Source organism: Cinclus cinclus, chromosome 9 (assembly GCF_963662255.1).
Source record: "Cinclus cinclus chromosome 9, bCinCin1.1, whole genome shotgun sequence".
NCBI lineage: Eukaryota > Metazoa > Chordata > Aves > Passeriformes > Cinclidae > Cinclus > Cinclus cinclus.
Window position 1 is genome coordinate 8887712 of NC_085054.1, and position 14143 is coordinate 8901854.

Here is a 14143-nt window from a genome sequence, read left to right on the forward strand (position 1 = left end):
TGGCCATGCCACGTTTCTGGAGTAGATGTTTTACAGGGTTTGGGAGGAGTTTGTGGAGCTGAGCTCAGATTGTAGCCTGAAGGTGATGCAGTAGGCTCCTCATGGGAAATACTGAATTATACTGGTTGCTTTTTGATAATCTGTTTCAATGACCATTTTTTGGTGTCTGAAGCTACTGCTCTGCAGAGCTAAAGCTACATGCCATTCAATATAAATTCACAGAGGAGATGTTAATTAAAGTTAATTCTGTGGTATTGACCTGATTGCAATTACATGCCTATGTAGTATTAGCAGAAAATACAACAATTGCAAAAATTCAGTAAACCAGTGTAAATGAACTTCGTGTCAGTGCTGCATGTTCTTGATTAGGGAGATGGCTGCTACAGCTGCAATGTGTGATTTTTGTCCTGTGGTGATGTTGAATAAAACACTCAGTGCCTGCAGAACATTTAGCAGATAAACCTTATTTTTTACGATAAATAGGGGTGTGATATTTTTCCTTTTTTTTCCTAACTTATTAATGAACATGCTGATATGTAAGATTAACCCTGTTGCATAGTTTGTTCTTCCTTTCTAGATTTTTATCTTAATTTGTGTTGTTTGTTTATCTCTTATTTTTGATAATTCAGAAACTCAGCTGGAGTGAATACTAAAAATAGTAATGTATGTAGCAAGGCATTTCCTTTTCCTGGGAAACTGCGTGATTCCCTTGCAAAATCAGAAAACTACATCTGTTTGAAACACTGCAATTGGCAGATGGTGTGGGGGGAGGGAAGAAGAGAGGAAGGATTTGGTGGAATGTAGTCCTAATAAAAAAAGTCACACGATATCAAAGAGGAGCTGACTGATTTCTTTTAACTGTTTGGTGCATTTGCAAGATAAAATCTGTTAAAGGAATTGTTTTGAAATTTTCAAATGTTGCTTCTGTGCAAGCTGGAAACTGACAGCAGCAGTATTTATTAAACTGATGGTTGTTTAGAAAATGAGATCTCTGAAAATGCCACTTTAATTTCCTTATGGGTTGTCTTTCAGTTCTATGATGTTTGAAAGGAGGTGAGAAGGCATTAAAAAAAGGTTTCTGTTATATTTCTTAGGTTTTCAGTACTTACTCAAATGAAGACTATGATAGACGTAATGAAGAAGTTGATCCTGTGGCAGCCTCAGCTGAGTATGAACTTGAGAAAAGGGTGGAAAAAATGGAAGTGTTTCCTGTGGAAATTGAAAAAGGTGCAAAGCAAATCTTGAACATTTGCAAGAGATACTGTGGAGCAAAAGATAAAACCATAACTGTATATTCCCAGAATTTATGTCTTGAATTTTTGAATGTGTGTCTAGATTTCTGGCTAGTTCTGGTGAATTTAGTGAGTGTTAACTGGACAGGCTTCTATTAAGTGCAGATTGTCATATTGAATTGAAGTTAGGAATGCTAGAGGGCAAAAAGGCTTTAAGTACTATCTACATTAAAAATATGTTCTATTTTTTTCTCTTTTTTAAGTGAATGTCTCTTTTGAGTGGAAGGACTTGGAATGCTTTGAAAGCGGCTCAGTACTGCTATATGTCATGCAGCTAATGTTAGATTTTTGAATCCCTTAGGTGACAGGGGTCTGGGCATCAGTATCATTGGAATGGGAGTTGGTGCTGATCAGGGACTGGAAAAACTAGGTATTTTTGTAAAAACAATAACAGATGGTGGAGCTGCTCAGAGGGATGGACGGTGAGTTTTTTGTTGAATCGATTATGCTTTTTACAAATTTCTAACAGAGCCCAGTTGCTATCATTACATATGCTGAATAAATATACTGTGAATAAAAGTACAAAAGCTGAATGCAGCTGAGTGAATATTGCACTCCTGCTGTATGTTAAATTTTAAAAACCAAGTTATTTATTATAGGACATTTCTGCTAAGTAACTGTAGATCTGCTTACAGCACATATGAGAAATGTTCAAATGAGCCCATGTGTAGAAGTACCACAAAATCATGTGGACACCCCAGAACACCAATCACTGTGTAAACAGTATAGAAAACATGGAGTCAAATACTGTGTAAATTTTATTTGGTGATTTGCATAGTAACAGTGGATGAGGAGACTATTTTTAAGCAATGAATTTCAATGGACTCAGAATTTCTCATTCTAAATACTAGTGAGTTTTAAGTGACATTTGTCATGTCAAAAACATTTCAAGCCAAAATACCATTGTTTAACTGATAGCTAAGCATTTATTTATTTTGCAGAATTCAAGTAAATGATCAGATTGTTGAGGTTGATGGCATAAGTCTAGTGGGAGTTACTCAGTTCTTTGCAGCCACTGTACTAAAGAACACCAAAGGCACAGTGAGGTACGTATGTTTTCTCTGAAATAATAGGGGTTTTTTGACATTTTTAATTCATGGAGAATACAAAACCATAGTATGAAAATTTTACAGAGATGTTGTGGAAGGCAACAGTGTAGCAAACTCATTTTTTAAGCATATGTTAAGATTTTTTTGCTGCAAGATAATTTGTTTTTTTTTCTCTGTAGGTTTCTGATTGGGAGAGAGAAGCCAGGGGCTGAGAGTGAAGTAGCACGTCTCATTAGTGAGACCTTAGAGCAAGAGAGATGTCTGTACGAGCAGCACTATGTTCATGATGATACAGAGCAGGTAAAACATTGCTCATGCTCTGCTAATGGGGTGAATGGGGGGGTGTAATCAAACTGAAGTAAAAAAAGTATAATACAAACAACTTGTTAAAAACAGGAAAATAAGCACTTTGTACACTACTGTTTCCAAGGCATATGATTATTTATCACTAATCCAAAAAACACTTCTAACTGTCAGTTGCATGTGATAGTTTTGTGCCCGTCTTCCTTAGCTCTCTTTTGTGGAACTTTGATGAAGGTGTTTGCAAGTCATCTTTAACACTTACTGTTGGTATAAGAAATTAAAAAGCAATAGTAGCTTGTCAAGAAAAGTTTTGCAGCTGGTTGGATTCCTTGATTGTGTGCTTTGGTTGTTGCTACTACCATAATGCAAAAGAATGTGTGCATGTGTTACACAATGTCATGATTTTCTCATTTTGTCAGGATGATGACTATGATGATGAGGAGGAGGATACATATGAGTCACATTTACATGGAAAATCTGTAGAAGTTTTTGATCTTCCTGAAAATGAAGATATTGGTTTACTACTGGATATGGATTCAGCACAGTCTCTCCTTAAATTTAAAGAGGTGTTGTAGCAGTTTTTAAAATATTTTTTGTGATGCACTGGGGAGCATCTGAACCTTGTAGGATTTGGATATAATCTCCTTCATGTTCCCTCTCGTTGCTTTGGGTTTGTTTTTTTCCAGCATGAGCTGGGAGCACCAATAACTACCTCTGGTAAATGTCCATTGAAGTGTAGGTGTTCTGTATTTTTTTATATCCAGTTTCCCTATGTGTATTTACATTAAACAATCTTTTGATTTAAATTCAATTTAAAAGCCCTTGGAAACAGGCAGTAGAACCCAGCCCCATCTCTGTCCTTCTTATGTTTGAGCATTGCATTAGATAGATAAGATGCTTCTAGTTCTCCTGTGGCTCATTGGCCTTTGAATGTTTGCTGCCCAGTAGAAAGACTTTAGCTGCAGAGAGCATGGGGGGTGTGCAGATAAGGTCTCAAGTGTTGTTGTGAGATGTTTTTCAGGAAGACAAGAAATACATATCTAATTTCTTGGTTTAGTCCCTGCAGTCTTCTGAGATATCTGTGTACATAAAAGCACTTGATTATGTAGACAGGCATGTTTTTGGCTTGGAGGGTATTTTTATGGTGTGTTTTTTGGAAGGAATGGATTTGTAAACCCAAAAGGGCATTCCAGGCTCTGAATCATGACTTAACATAATAGGAAATAGTACAGTTCTCTTTTCCCAGGGTTTTTCTAAAGGAGCATATTTGCTTTATTCAGGGCTGTGGGATTTAGTGGGGGACTGAAATTGGTACAGCCTTTGGCATTTAGGAGTCCAGGCTTTTCTGGTAGATTTAAGTGCTTGTCACTTTCACTCTGGGAGGAGAAAAATACACTGCAAAGACACTGTTTTGGCAGATGCTCTTTGCTGCTACATCAGCTTATTTTTATGAAGGATTGGTATTTCGCAGATCTCCTAAGTTTGTTCTCTTGATTACGTTGCTGATGTCATTGAGGAAGTAGAAATTGCAGGCTGCTGATCTCTGGAGAACATTTACAATTTTTCTAGGTTTGGAAGCATAGCAGCAAGCTGAAGCTTCTTTAGTGCTATATTTACTTGGGATACAATTATAATCTCATGTAGAATCATAACAGTGCTGTTAGTAATGTAATTAAATGAAGACTAGTCATGGATTCACCAGATTTAATTTGGGTTTGGTGCAATATGCGTTGACAAAAAAGAAAATCTCTGCAGGATTACAGATGGAAAGCGAGATACAAGGATTGATACTTGTTAAAAAAAATCTTTACATTTGGCTTAAGTGTAATCTTCTTGATTTCTAATAATTCTATGAAGATTTTTGATGTAAAAATACATGGCTTAATTTTAAAATAAAATAAAAGCACATTTATTTTGAAGTACTGATTGTAAAAGTATTTAGTACTGTTGAGTTAGTTTTTCCTGTATTCTGTGTATGAGTTGTCATCATAAGTGCATTGCTGCTTTTTCATTACCCCGGGACATTAAAATGTTACTGTAATCTTTCATTGTATAAACAACAATGGGAGATTTTTAGGGTGGTCATGTACTATGGAACTTGTTTGAGGTTTGAATAATTTTTAGTTTTTTAAAAATAAAAGCTCTTGATTATTTCTCCTGTAATTGATAAATAATTGTGTTGACGTTATGCTGCTCTAACAGTGGTTTGGAGAAAAAGGGAATCATGGAGAAATACTTAAAACTAGCATTTTCAAATGTAATTTTGTGTGTGCTCATACTTTTTTTTTTTTCATCTGTTCCAGCTACAGTTAAAACATGCAGTAACAATAGCTGAAGTGAATCAACTGAAGGAGAAAGTAAGTTTTCAAAGAATATTATTATTGGTATGGCTTTTCTTGTGTGGTTTGTTTTGAGGTTATGGCTACTGATTTTACCAGGAATAGGCTGAAGGCAAAATGCAGCAATCCATTTATGCCTCAGGTGCTTTCTACTCTGTGTTGTGCTAGACAAACATTTCTAAGCTGAAGAGCCATGCTCAAATTAAAAATAAAATATAAAAAAAACAACCAAACAAATAAAGCCCCAAAAGTCACATAAAGCAACTAAAAAACCCCCATCCCCCAAGTCTCCGCTTTAAAATGAATCCTTCAGTATTACTTCTTAAGAGTAGCTGAATATTGTGGAGAGCTGTATGAAACAGCTCATAAACAAACATGAGAACATTATCAGTGGATAAAACTTGTCTTATTTGAGAATAGATTTGGCCAGGCAATGGTTTGTGGCTGTCTTTCTGTTACCAGAAAGTTATTTCTGTTATCTTATTTCCCTCCTGAAATTTCTGACCTGGTCTGGGCAAAGAGTTTTTTTCCAACAGTTTTGTTTTTTGCTGAAGATTGGTTCAGTGCCTGTGCTTATTCTGAGAAAGTTACTTGTTCTTTTTTGCTGCTTTTTCCACTGCTGCAGGTTTATACATGGCCTTTTTCTGAAATACTGTGTCTGAGCGAGCAGCTTCTTTTATTCCATTGCACTTCTATGTTGCCTTGCTCAGAAATGCATATCCTAGGACAAGTTGCAGCACTTTGCTGGGGACAGGTAGCACGTGAAGAGGGCATAGTGCTTCAGTTTGCAATAATTTTCAGTAGCAGTATCTGTTGGGGTAGTTTATGCCCTCTGCAATTGTTGAGGCAAGGCAGACAAAGCTACTTCTGACAGTTCCCTTTTTGATTTCTGACAGTGCTCCTCATCTTTCTAGTGTTCTTGGCATGTGGCCCAACTGGATTGCACGAAGGCTGTTAAAAATGTTGGTGTTAGTACAACTTACGGCCCCGTTCTTAAATTCAGGAAATTCTTGGTCCTTTCAACATCCTTGTTCCATTGTCAGGTGATCTTAACTGGCTTCAAAATCAGTGATTTATTTTCTTAGTGTAAGTGGTGTCCCCAAAGAAGGAGGCATGGACAAACTAAGCTGTATCTATCCTGTTCACTCCTTCAAGGCCTGGGGAACTTCACATGTTAACATTGCCATGTGTAATGTGGCTACTCTCAAGCTGGAGGAGTTGCATCCCTTTACTGAGGGAGTATTTGGAGGTTTTTTACCTTAGCTCAAGAAAAGGAAACTGTGCGTGTCATCATTGATTAGAAAGACTGATGTCATATAAAATTACCAGGGAAGATCTACTGGTCATGTTATATTTATTCAAAAACCTGTCAGTAACAAAGTAGGAGGACAGAGAGCTTGTCTTACGCAGGTTAAGATTCTTTATCTGCAGTTGCCTTTGAAGGTATTCAAAGTAGGCCTCTCCAGAGATACTAAGATCTGGTGAGATCTTAAATAATATAAGCTAATAATACAGGTCTTGGTCATTTACATACTGATAAGTATGTAGTTGTTATTAGCTATTCTCTACTTAAACATGTATCAACAAATGTTTTTTATTTAATCTTTTAGTTTATTTTAATTTGTTAAGTATTAATCTTTTCAGTTAAAAGTTGTTGAAGCAGAAAAAAACGAATGGAAATTTAATAGAGCCCAACTACAGCAAAACTTGGATGAAAGCAAAGAGAAAATTAAGAAGTTAGAGACCTACTGGTTAGAGGCACAAAATTTATGCAAAACAGTAAATGAGCGCCTTAAAGAGACTCAAGAACAATGTGATGCCCTTGAAAAGAAATACAACAAGGCCAAGAAATTGCTTAAAGACTACCAACAAAAGTAAGTACCCCAAAATACCAGGTCTCTATTTATAACTTGTATGTTTGTACAAAGGGTAAAGCTGTGAGCAGTACCTAGGGGAATAGGATTTGCTTAACGTACTTTCTTTTCATTTATTAGAGTGCAGGGAAGCAGTAGGCTCTAAATGCTGAGTTATTCTATACCTTACATCACCAGCTTGTAGAAGGGTTCTCTGAAAATCTTGCTGCTGCTTGTGATTCATAGCTAAGGAAAAATGCTTTAATATTTCAATGACATCTTTTTAAAAATAACTTAGATGCATTACGGCTTTTAAACTATACTTTTTGGAAGGACTACTGAAAATTTGATATGAGGTGTTTGGCAATACCTTTTGCTCTTTGTGAAAAACCCTCAGCTTTGATTCACTTCAATGTTCCAGATGGAGTAGGCAACAAAGGATATTTAATAATAGCCAGATACATGTGATATAGTCTGAGTTAGGAATTATATCTTGTAGGAGGAATAAAAAGAATTTTGAGAAAAACTGAAAGTTTGGAGATAGGTATCTAGCCCACCAAAAATGGCAGCATGAAAACAGTATCTTCAATCGGTGAAAGGGTTTGGGTTTTTAGTAGAAATAATGTTGTTTATTAGATACACCTGTGGGGGACTCTAGCACTGTTGTTATGCACTTGTGTCTAATTGTTCTAGGATCTTCCCTCTTAGCTAAACAGGAGGTAATTGCAAAACATTTGTAGATGTGTCCTAATGATACAGAACTGTGGCTTTTGATAGTTGCTGTAAGTGTATAATACTCTTGTTCCCAGTTTCTCTACTTGCTACTTACTTTTAAAGGCAATTTATTATGATCATTTGGTTTGTAGTTCACATCCAGAAATGTTACTTTTCACAGTACGTTTTTGTGCTGTTTGGTGAGCTTTTTAAAGGTCTCCTTTCCCCTCTCCTCCCAAGCTTATCCGCATGGAAGTTCAAAAGTACGTGAAGATGACTGCTAACACGCTACTTTCCATTCCCTCACTGTTTAGCAAATTTCCATTACTCACTTGATTGTCCCTGAAGCTTTTGCATCTGTTGTAGATGTCCTATGCTTATTTTATGGTTTTGTATGTCATTCCATATGGCGCAGGCAAAAGCAGCTTTTATTTTTGTTTCTTTCTTGTAGTCACTATTTCTTTTTTGTAAAACCCGGCCATTGCCATTGCTGCAGGATGAGCCAAGTAGAAACTTGAAATGCAATTTATTTTCCTACAAAGAATTTTGCCATAGCTTTTGGAAGGAAAATATACCGTGTGTGCATGCATCTTTGTGGAAGAGAGTAAGATGTAATGATTGGAGTTGTGCATGTATTTCAGGCTTAAATGCATATACAACTTGCACTTTCAAGATGAGAGATGGTTGTAACTTTGCAGAAAAAGTGTTGCCACATATTCTTTTTCTGCCCAGAGTAAATTACAGTTGTGTGTATTTTCCTTTGAAGACCGCAGAAGCATCCAAATAAATGCATCATTTTTTTGACATTATAAGATTATTAAATCAGTTATATCTTACAGACTTATTTTTTGTCACCATTCACTAATGGAATGCTTTTTAGTAAATGCAGTTGTGCATATTTCTATTTAACATATTTTTCTGCAATTCTGTATATTACTGTTTCATAGTCATGTATATATTTTTTTCACCAGAGAAATAGAATTTATGAAGAAAGAAGAAGATCATTCAAAGCTACTTGAAGAAAGAGACCAGAAATATGCAGAGCAACTGAAAATATATCAGGAAAAAGTAAAGCAGTATTATATTTTGAAATAAACTTCTGCATTCTTCAAGACTTGTATCTCACTTCTGAATTGTAATTCTTGCAGATTTCAGAGCTTGAAAATAAATTAAAAGCATATGAGAAAAGGCCTTATGTGTTTGAAGGTGGCAGTTTATTGGAAGATGGCTGTCAAAGTCCAGGCCAATCCAACGAACAGTCAAAGATACAAGAAGACAATGAAAAAGAAACCAAATCAATAGAAGAAAGAATAAATTCTTTAGATATGCTAATTTCTGGTAAGTAGATTGTATGTAGTATTTTTTATTTGCACTTAAGGAAAATTAGGAGGGGTTAAAAGTGTAGTTTTTTTGTTATTAAGAGAAGTGAAGTGTTAGCTTGTTCATACCGACTGGCTAAATGTTTTAGCTGAGTCAGTGTGGATACTTGAGTTTAGGTTCCCCCAATATTTTCAGTATGGTTGTAATGTATTTCTTAAATGTTGTGGGAAAGAGGAGATGGATGGAGACACAACTATTTTAACTGTTCTTCAGATTCTCTGTTAGTGAAACTAATAGTTGCACTAAAACACTGAGATGTGCCAAGTAAAATCCCATTGATTTCAAGCTGCAATTTACAGGAAACTTGCTATGATTTTATTGTCTTGTAATTCTATGCACAGAATGTTATGAAATATCAGATGAAGGTTAAAATGAGAATTAATTTTTTTAAATATTTGGTTTAAATATTTACATTCTTATTTTGTAAAGAGTTTCTGTCTTAAAGAGTGAAGCTAGGAAAGCACATTCAGGGCACAAATTTTAATCTATTTGAGAACAGAATTCAGTATTCAATCCATAAGACAATTCTGTTGGATTTTATTACTTTTTAGTTAAATAAGTTGGATAAAAGTATATTTCAAATTAAATAGAAATTGCTATTGTAATGTGTAAAATAAGGTAGTGTCATTTAAAACTTATTTTCATACAGTAATGGTTAACAGATATAATAATTCTGCCTAAAATTCTGAATATTTTTCTGGACAGTGGGTTAGTGGACTTGCCTACCAGTTTTTGCTGGGCATTTTGTTGACTTTTTTAAAAGTATGTATTCGTTGCAGATTTTGATGCTTTTGTTGGGGATACTCCCAGATTAGACACCAGTGCCCACAAAGCAAAAGCTCAGCTTGCTTTGAAAGTAAAACGCCAGCCACCTTCTCGATCAAAGCTGAAAGAATCTCTTGGGGGTGGACAACAGACTGCAAGTCTACAGGTACTGACACTGATAATCATGTACTCTGGACACTGAACATGTGTTGAGTTTTATCTGTATTTGCAATTATAAGTGTTCTCCATGCTTCATTCAGGCTGTGCCAAAGCATCATAGTTTTATGCTGCATCAAGTGAAAAAACCTTTTAGGGTTCATAACCTATATGTGAACTCTGATGTGTTTTTGTGGCACAGTTAATTTGAAGTTAGCAAAGAACTAGGTGAGCTTGTTCTGTGCTACTTCTGTTTGCTGGAAGATTTTGATACAGTGATATATCGTGAAATACACTAATTTATCTTGATAGTCCTTCATCTGGAACAAGTTAGTTGCCAAGTTTCTTCAAAAACTAAAGAGTTCTGAAACGCTTCATTAATTCCATAAGTCGTCATTTGAGTTTACAAGAAGTGCACCAGTAAAATGTTCTCGTTTCTGGAAAGCAACTGAAGAACTGAGGTACAGATAGTCAATATATGAGAGCCTATCATAGAAGGAGAACACTGAACTGATTCAGTTAGACTGAAAACTGGCTGCATGGAATTGGAATGGCTAAGTTGTACCAGACGTTTCTGATTTGGCTAGAAAAAGATTATTTGGGATGTGCAGGAAGATGTGTATAGAGGTGGGTAACAGCCTATAAAATCAGGTTCATGTGATTCAGATGGTATCCACAAATCTGTGAGTTCAGAAAATTTCCTCAGCTGAGGAAACTTGCTTCGCAGATCCTTCCACCCTGGTAAAAGAAAATAAATGAGTATATGCCATGTTTATAATAAAATAACTTCCAAATTTATTGAAGGATGAGGATTCAGAAGACAGTGTTCTCAACAGAGAATCTTCCACTATGAACCTATCTAAGACCATGGAAACAAGTGAAAAATTACCTCTCCCATCCATGGATGACACAGATCGAAAGAGTGAAAAGCCTGAGAAAAGAGAAAGCACAGAAAGTCCTCTAGAGTCAAGTCCTTCTGCTTCCACACACTCCTCTCCAGTACACAAACCAAGCAACGAAAATAGCACAACCACCCCTCGTTCCCCTCCTCCTGAAGGGGTGACTCCAAATTCTCCTCAAGGGTATCTCAAGAATGTTAAGCAAAGAGAAGCAAAAGGGAAAGGGAAAGAAGCCAAGGGTAAGACTTAAGGGTTTATTATTTTAATTCTTTGGGACTGAAGTTTTACAAATTTTAGATGTAATTAGTAAAGGTCCTAGTATATTTATATATTATCCTAGCAAAAAACCAGTAGCCTTGTAAGTGGCAGTGTATTGGAGTAAGTCTAACAGATTGCCAGAAAAATGACACTGTGCTTCCAGACATTATCCAAGTGTTTAAACAAGATACAGGTTCTGAGTATTTGGGGAATTTTACTGCATTATTCATCATGCCCTCTTAGGATTATTTGTCACTACAGGAAGGTTAAAGGTAGTATAATCAGCCTAGTCACGACTAATCATTATTTGATAGGAATAGTTGGCATTTTTCTTACGAATAATTGAAAGTGGGATCTAATATAATCTTTTAAATGATTGATATTTTCTGTAATCAGCTAGTACAAATGTGTGAAGACAGATGACTTGCTGTCTTTGCCTTACAGCTCAGACTAAACCACTCTTTTCATACTCTGAAACAGCATTTGTTTTATACTGTCCATATTTCATATGTTTCTATAAAGCCTCAAACAAAAATAGTCTAAAACCCCCCCCACTTATTAAGACACATACCTAATACATATGTGATTTTGCTTTCTTTTCTGCAGGGTTTTTTTTTTTTTTTTTTTTTTTTTTTTTTGTGATGGCAGAAAGCATTGTAAACTTTCTTTTTTCTAAATTGACCCCTGGAATTGCTAATTAATGCAGTACAAGGGGATTAGTATTGAAAGCTTGTTCTTTGTGAGCAAAATTACATGGATGCTGTTTCTGCTAGACTGTTGCTTTCTAACTATTTAAATGTCTGCCTATTATTTTATTGAATTAATCCTTTCTATTACCTTTTCATCCATTCATGTATCAGTCTGTATTTTAACCTGCTGTGCCATGTTTAAGAAATTACCTCTTTTTCTTAAAATACTGCCTCTGGAAATAGAGATGGAAACAAACATCAGTATTGAAAGTAATTCTTCTGGTTTTGTATTCAAGTTGATAGGAAAAACAACAGTTTATAACAGTTAATAACAGTTTAACTGTAGTTATAATTTATTGGATGTTATATATTTAGAAAGAGTGCTTAACTAATTAGCTAAAGTTCTAGTGTTGATCAGAAGCATCATCTGATTAGATATGCCCAAAAAAAGGGGGAATACTCTTGACTATCCTGACTTTCAGATATGTAAGCTTTGAGATAATCCTTCCTGAAATATGTAATGGTTATTTTCTGATAGAGAGATGGGTAGTTGACCTCAGTTTTGTGTACTAAACAGGATTTTTGTTTTTTTATGGTGCTTGAAGGAGTGTATCTGTGTATCATGTCAGTTGTTTTGAAGATAGAGCTTAAAATTAACTTTGTCTCCCAAAGAGCAAAATGCATCTGTTTCACAGGTAGCTAAGTTAGGAAACACCAGATCTGCAATATAAAATGTATTTCAATTATTTTTTAAAAACATGGTAGCCTGAAAATTTAAAAGTAAGTGCATTTAGGACTTGCAGTGATCTGTCACAGTCCACTGAGAAGAGGTCATGTGGTGCTTGTCACTTAATTTTGCATAGTAAATAAAAAGTTGGTATTAAACATGCTTCCTTTGGCAAAAAAATTGGGTCCTAAGAGGTTGTATTCTAATTTTGGTCTTGGGGGAGCTTCAAATTCCCAGTTGTTTCTTCAGAACAGTTGCAGTTTGTATGCCATTTCTAGTAAGGTCAGCTTGTCAGGAGCTGTCTGCTGTCCAGGTACTGACCATCATGTTGGTTAGGCACACCTGCTGGAGACACAGCTTGTGTGCATACCCATGTTTGCAGCAGCTGGCCTGGACTAGCTACTGAACCAAAAATAATACTAAAGGAGCATCTAATACTTCAAGAGTAGTAAAGAAACACTAAATGCTATATTTGTGCAACTGTTGCCTTAAAAAATAATTTGTTACATGCATCTTATACTGGTTATGTGGTTGTGTGTTTTGAAGCTGACATTTTGCAAAAGAAAGAGGTACCTTTTTCTAAACCTGTCATAAACTGACTTTAGTTTGTAATTCATTAGAGCAAAACACTGGGGTAAGATTTACCCTTCTGTAGACAGTATAGAATTACTCTTTGTTGAAAGGAATATTTTGGAATAGTTGTCAGCAAGTGTTATGTTGCCATTTTTCAATGGCCTGATACAGCCAGAATGCTGGGAAGATGCCATAGAGAATATGAAAACTTAGGCTGGTTGATATGGCTGTAGTATCTTCAGTTGTTATCTGTGTGCAGGAATGGGAGTTTAAACACTCACCCAGGTCTTAGTCTCTTACTTACAAGTATCATCATTAGTAGCTGAAAATTGCAGGTATTTTTACAACAACATTTTTATATTTCACCTCTATGAAAAACAGAAGAAAGGAAAAATGAGGACAGGACAGCAGAAACAAGTGAAGGAATACCATCAGGGAAGTCCAAAAGGAGATTTCCAGATTTTGGGTAAGGTTTTACATGTGTTCCTTTGGAAATAACTGTTGTTCTGTGTTATTTTTGAGAACATTATATTCTCTAAATAAAACAATGTTGAGGAGTCCAGTAATGCCACTTCATAACACCTTTGAAGACAGGGTAAAGCTTGTTGAAGCCAGCTAACATTAAAGACTTAGACTGGTACTTCAGTAAATTCATCATAATGTATAACATAAAAATCAGGTGATTTCACACACTGATAATGTAATTGGTGACTTCACCCCAGTTGCTGTGCATTGCTTAGGAGCATTAATGTAACAGTAAAACTGTGGTTTTCCTCCTGCTTATATCCACTATATGCTAGGCTTCTTTAGGCATTTTCTGTATTTATTTTGGTTATCTGTAGCTTTTGAAAGGGTACTGTCATGGTTCTTAAATAGAATATGAATGCCAGAACTGCTTTAATTCCTTGCGTAATTGCAAATTTATGCTTCGTGCAGCAATGTAAATGTGGCTTTTTGTAACTGGTGAAGTGAATGTGAAAATTAACTTGCTGGTTTGAAGAAATGTTGCACTGGGTAAATGTAAGTGCTTTATGAAATTTGTGTTTTTTCACTTCAGTGGATTGCGAAAGTCTGGAGGCAAGGGTAAGAAGCAAGAAAAAGAAAATCTAAGAGGTTCTCTGGATAGCAGGTAGTTCTTTTGTTAGT

The 14143-nt window shown here is 35.6% G+C and overlaps 1 protein-coding gene across 1 annotated transcript in view; it reads left to right on the forward strand.

Annotated features, from left to right (window-relative positions):
* The window catches only part of LOC134047249 (neurabin-1-like), a 39012-nt gene that overhangs the window by 12453 nt on the left and 12416 nt on the right, over positions 1-14143 (forward strand). Inside the window, exons 2-14 of the mRNA XM_062498276.1 lie at positions 1095-1227; positions 1594-1714; positions 2234-2338; positions 2521-2641; positions 3064-3210; positions 4948-5001; positions 6628-6857; positions 8522-8618; positions 8699-8888; positions 9710-9861; positions 10656-10989; positions 13379-13463; positions 14055-14126. Of these exons, the coding sequence (XP_062354260.1) occupies positions 1095-1227; positions 1594-1714; positions 2234-2338; positions 2521-2641; positions 3064-3210; positions 4948-5001; positions 6628-6857; positions 8522-8618; positions 8699-8888; positions 9710-9861; positions 10656-10989; positions 13379-13463; positions 14055-14126 (1841 nt within the window). The remainder of the gene's footprint in view (positions 1-1094; positions 1228-1593; positions 1715-2233; positions 2339-2520; positions 2642-3063; positions 3211-4947; positions 5002-6627; positions 6858-8521; positions 8619-8698; positions 8889-9709; positions 9862-10655; positions 10990-13378; positions 13464-14054; positions 14127-14143) is intronic.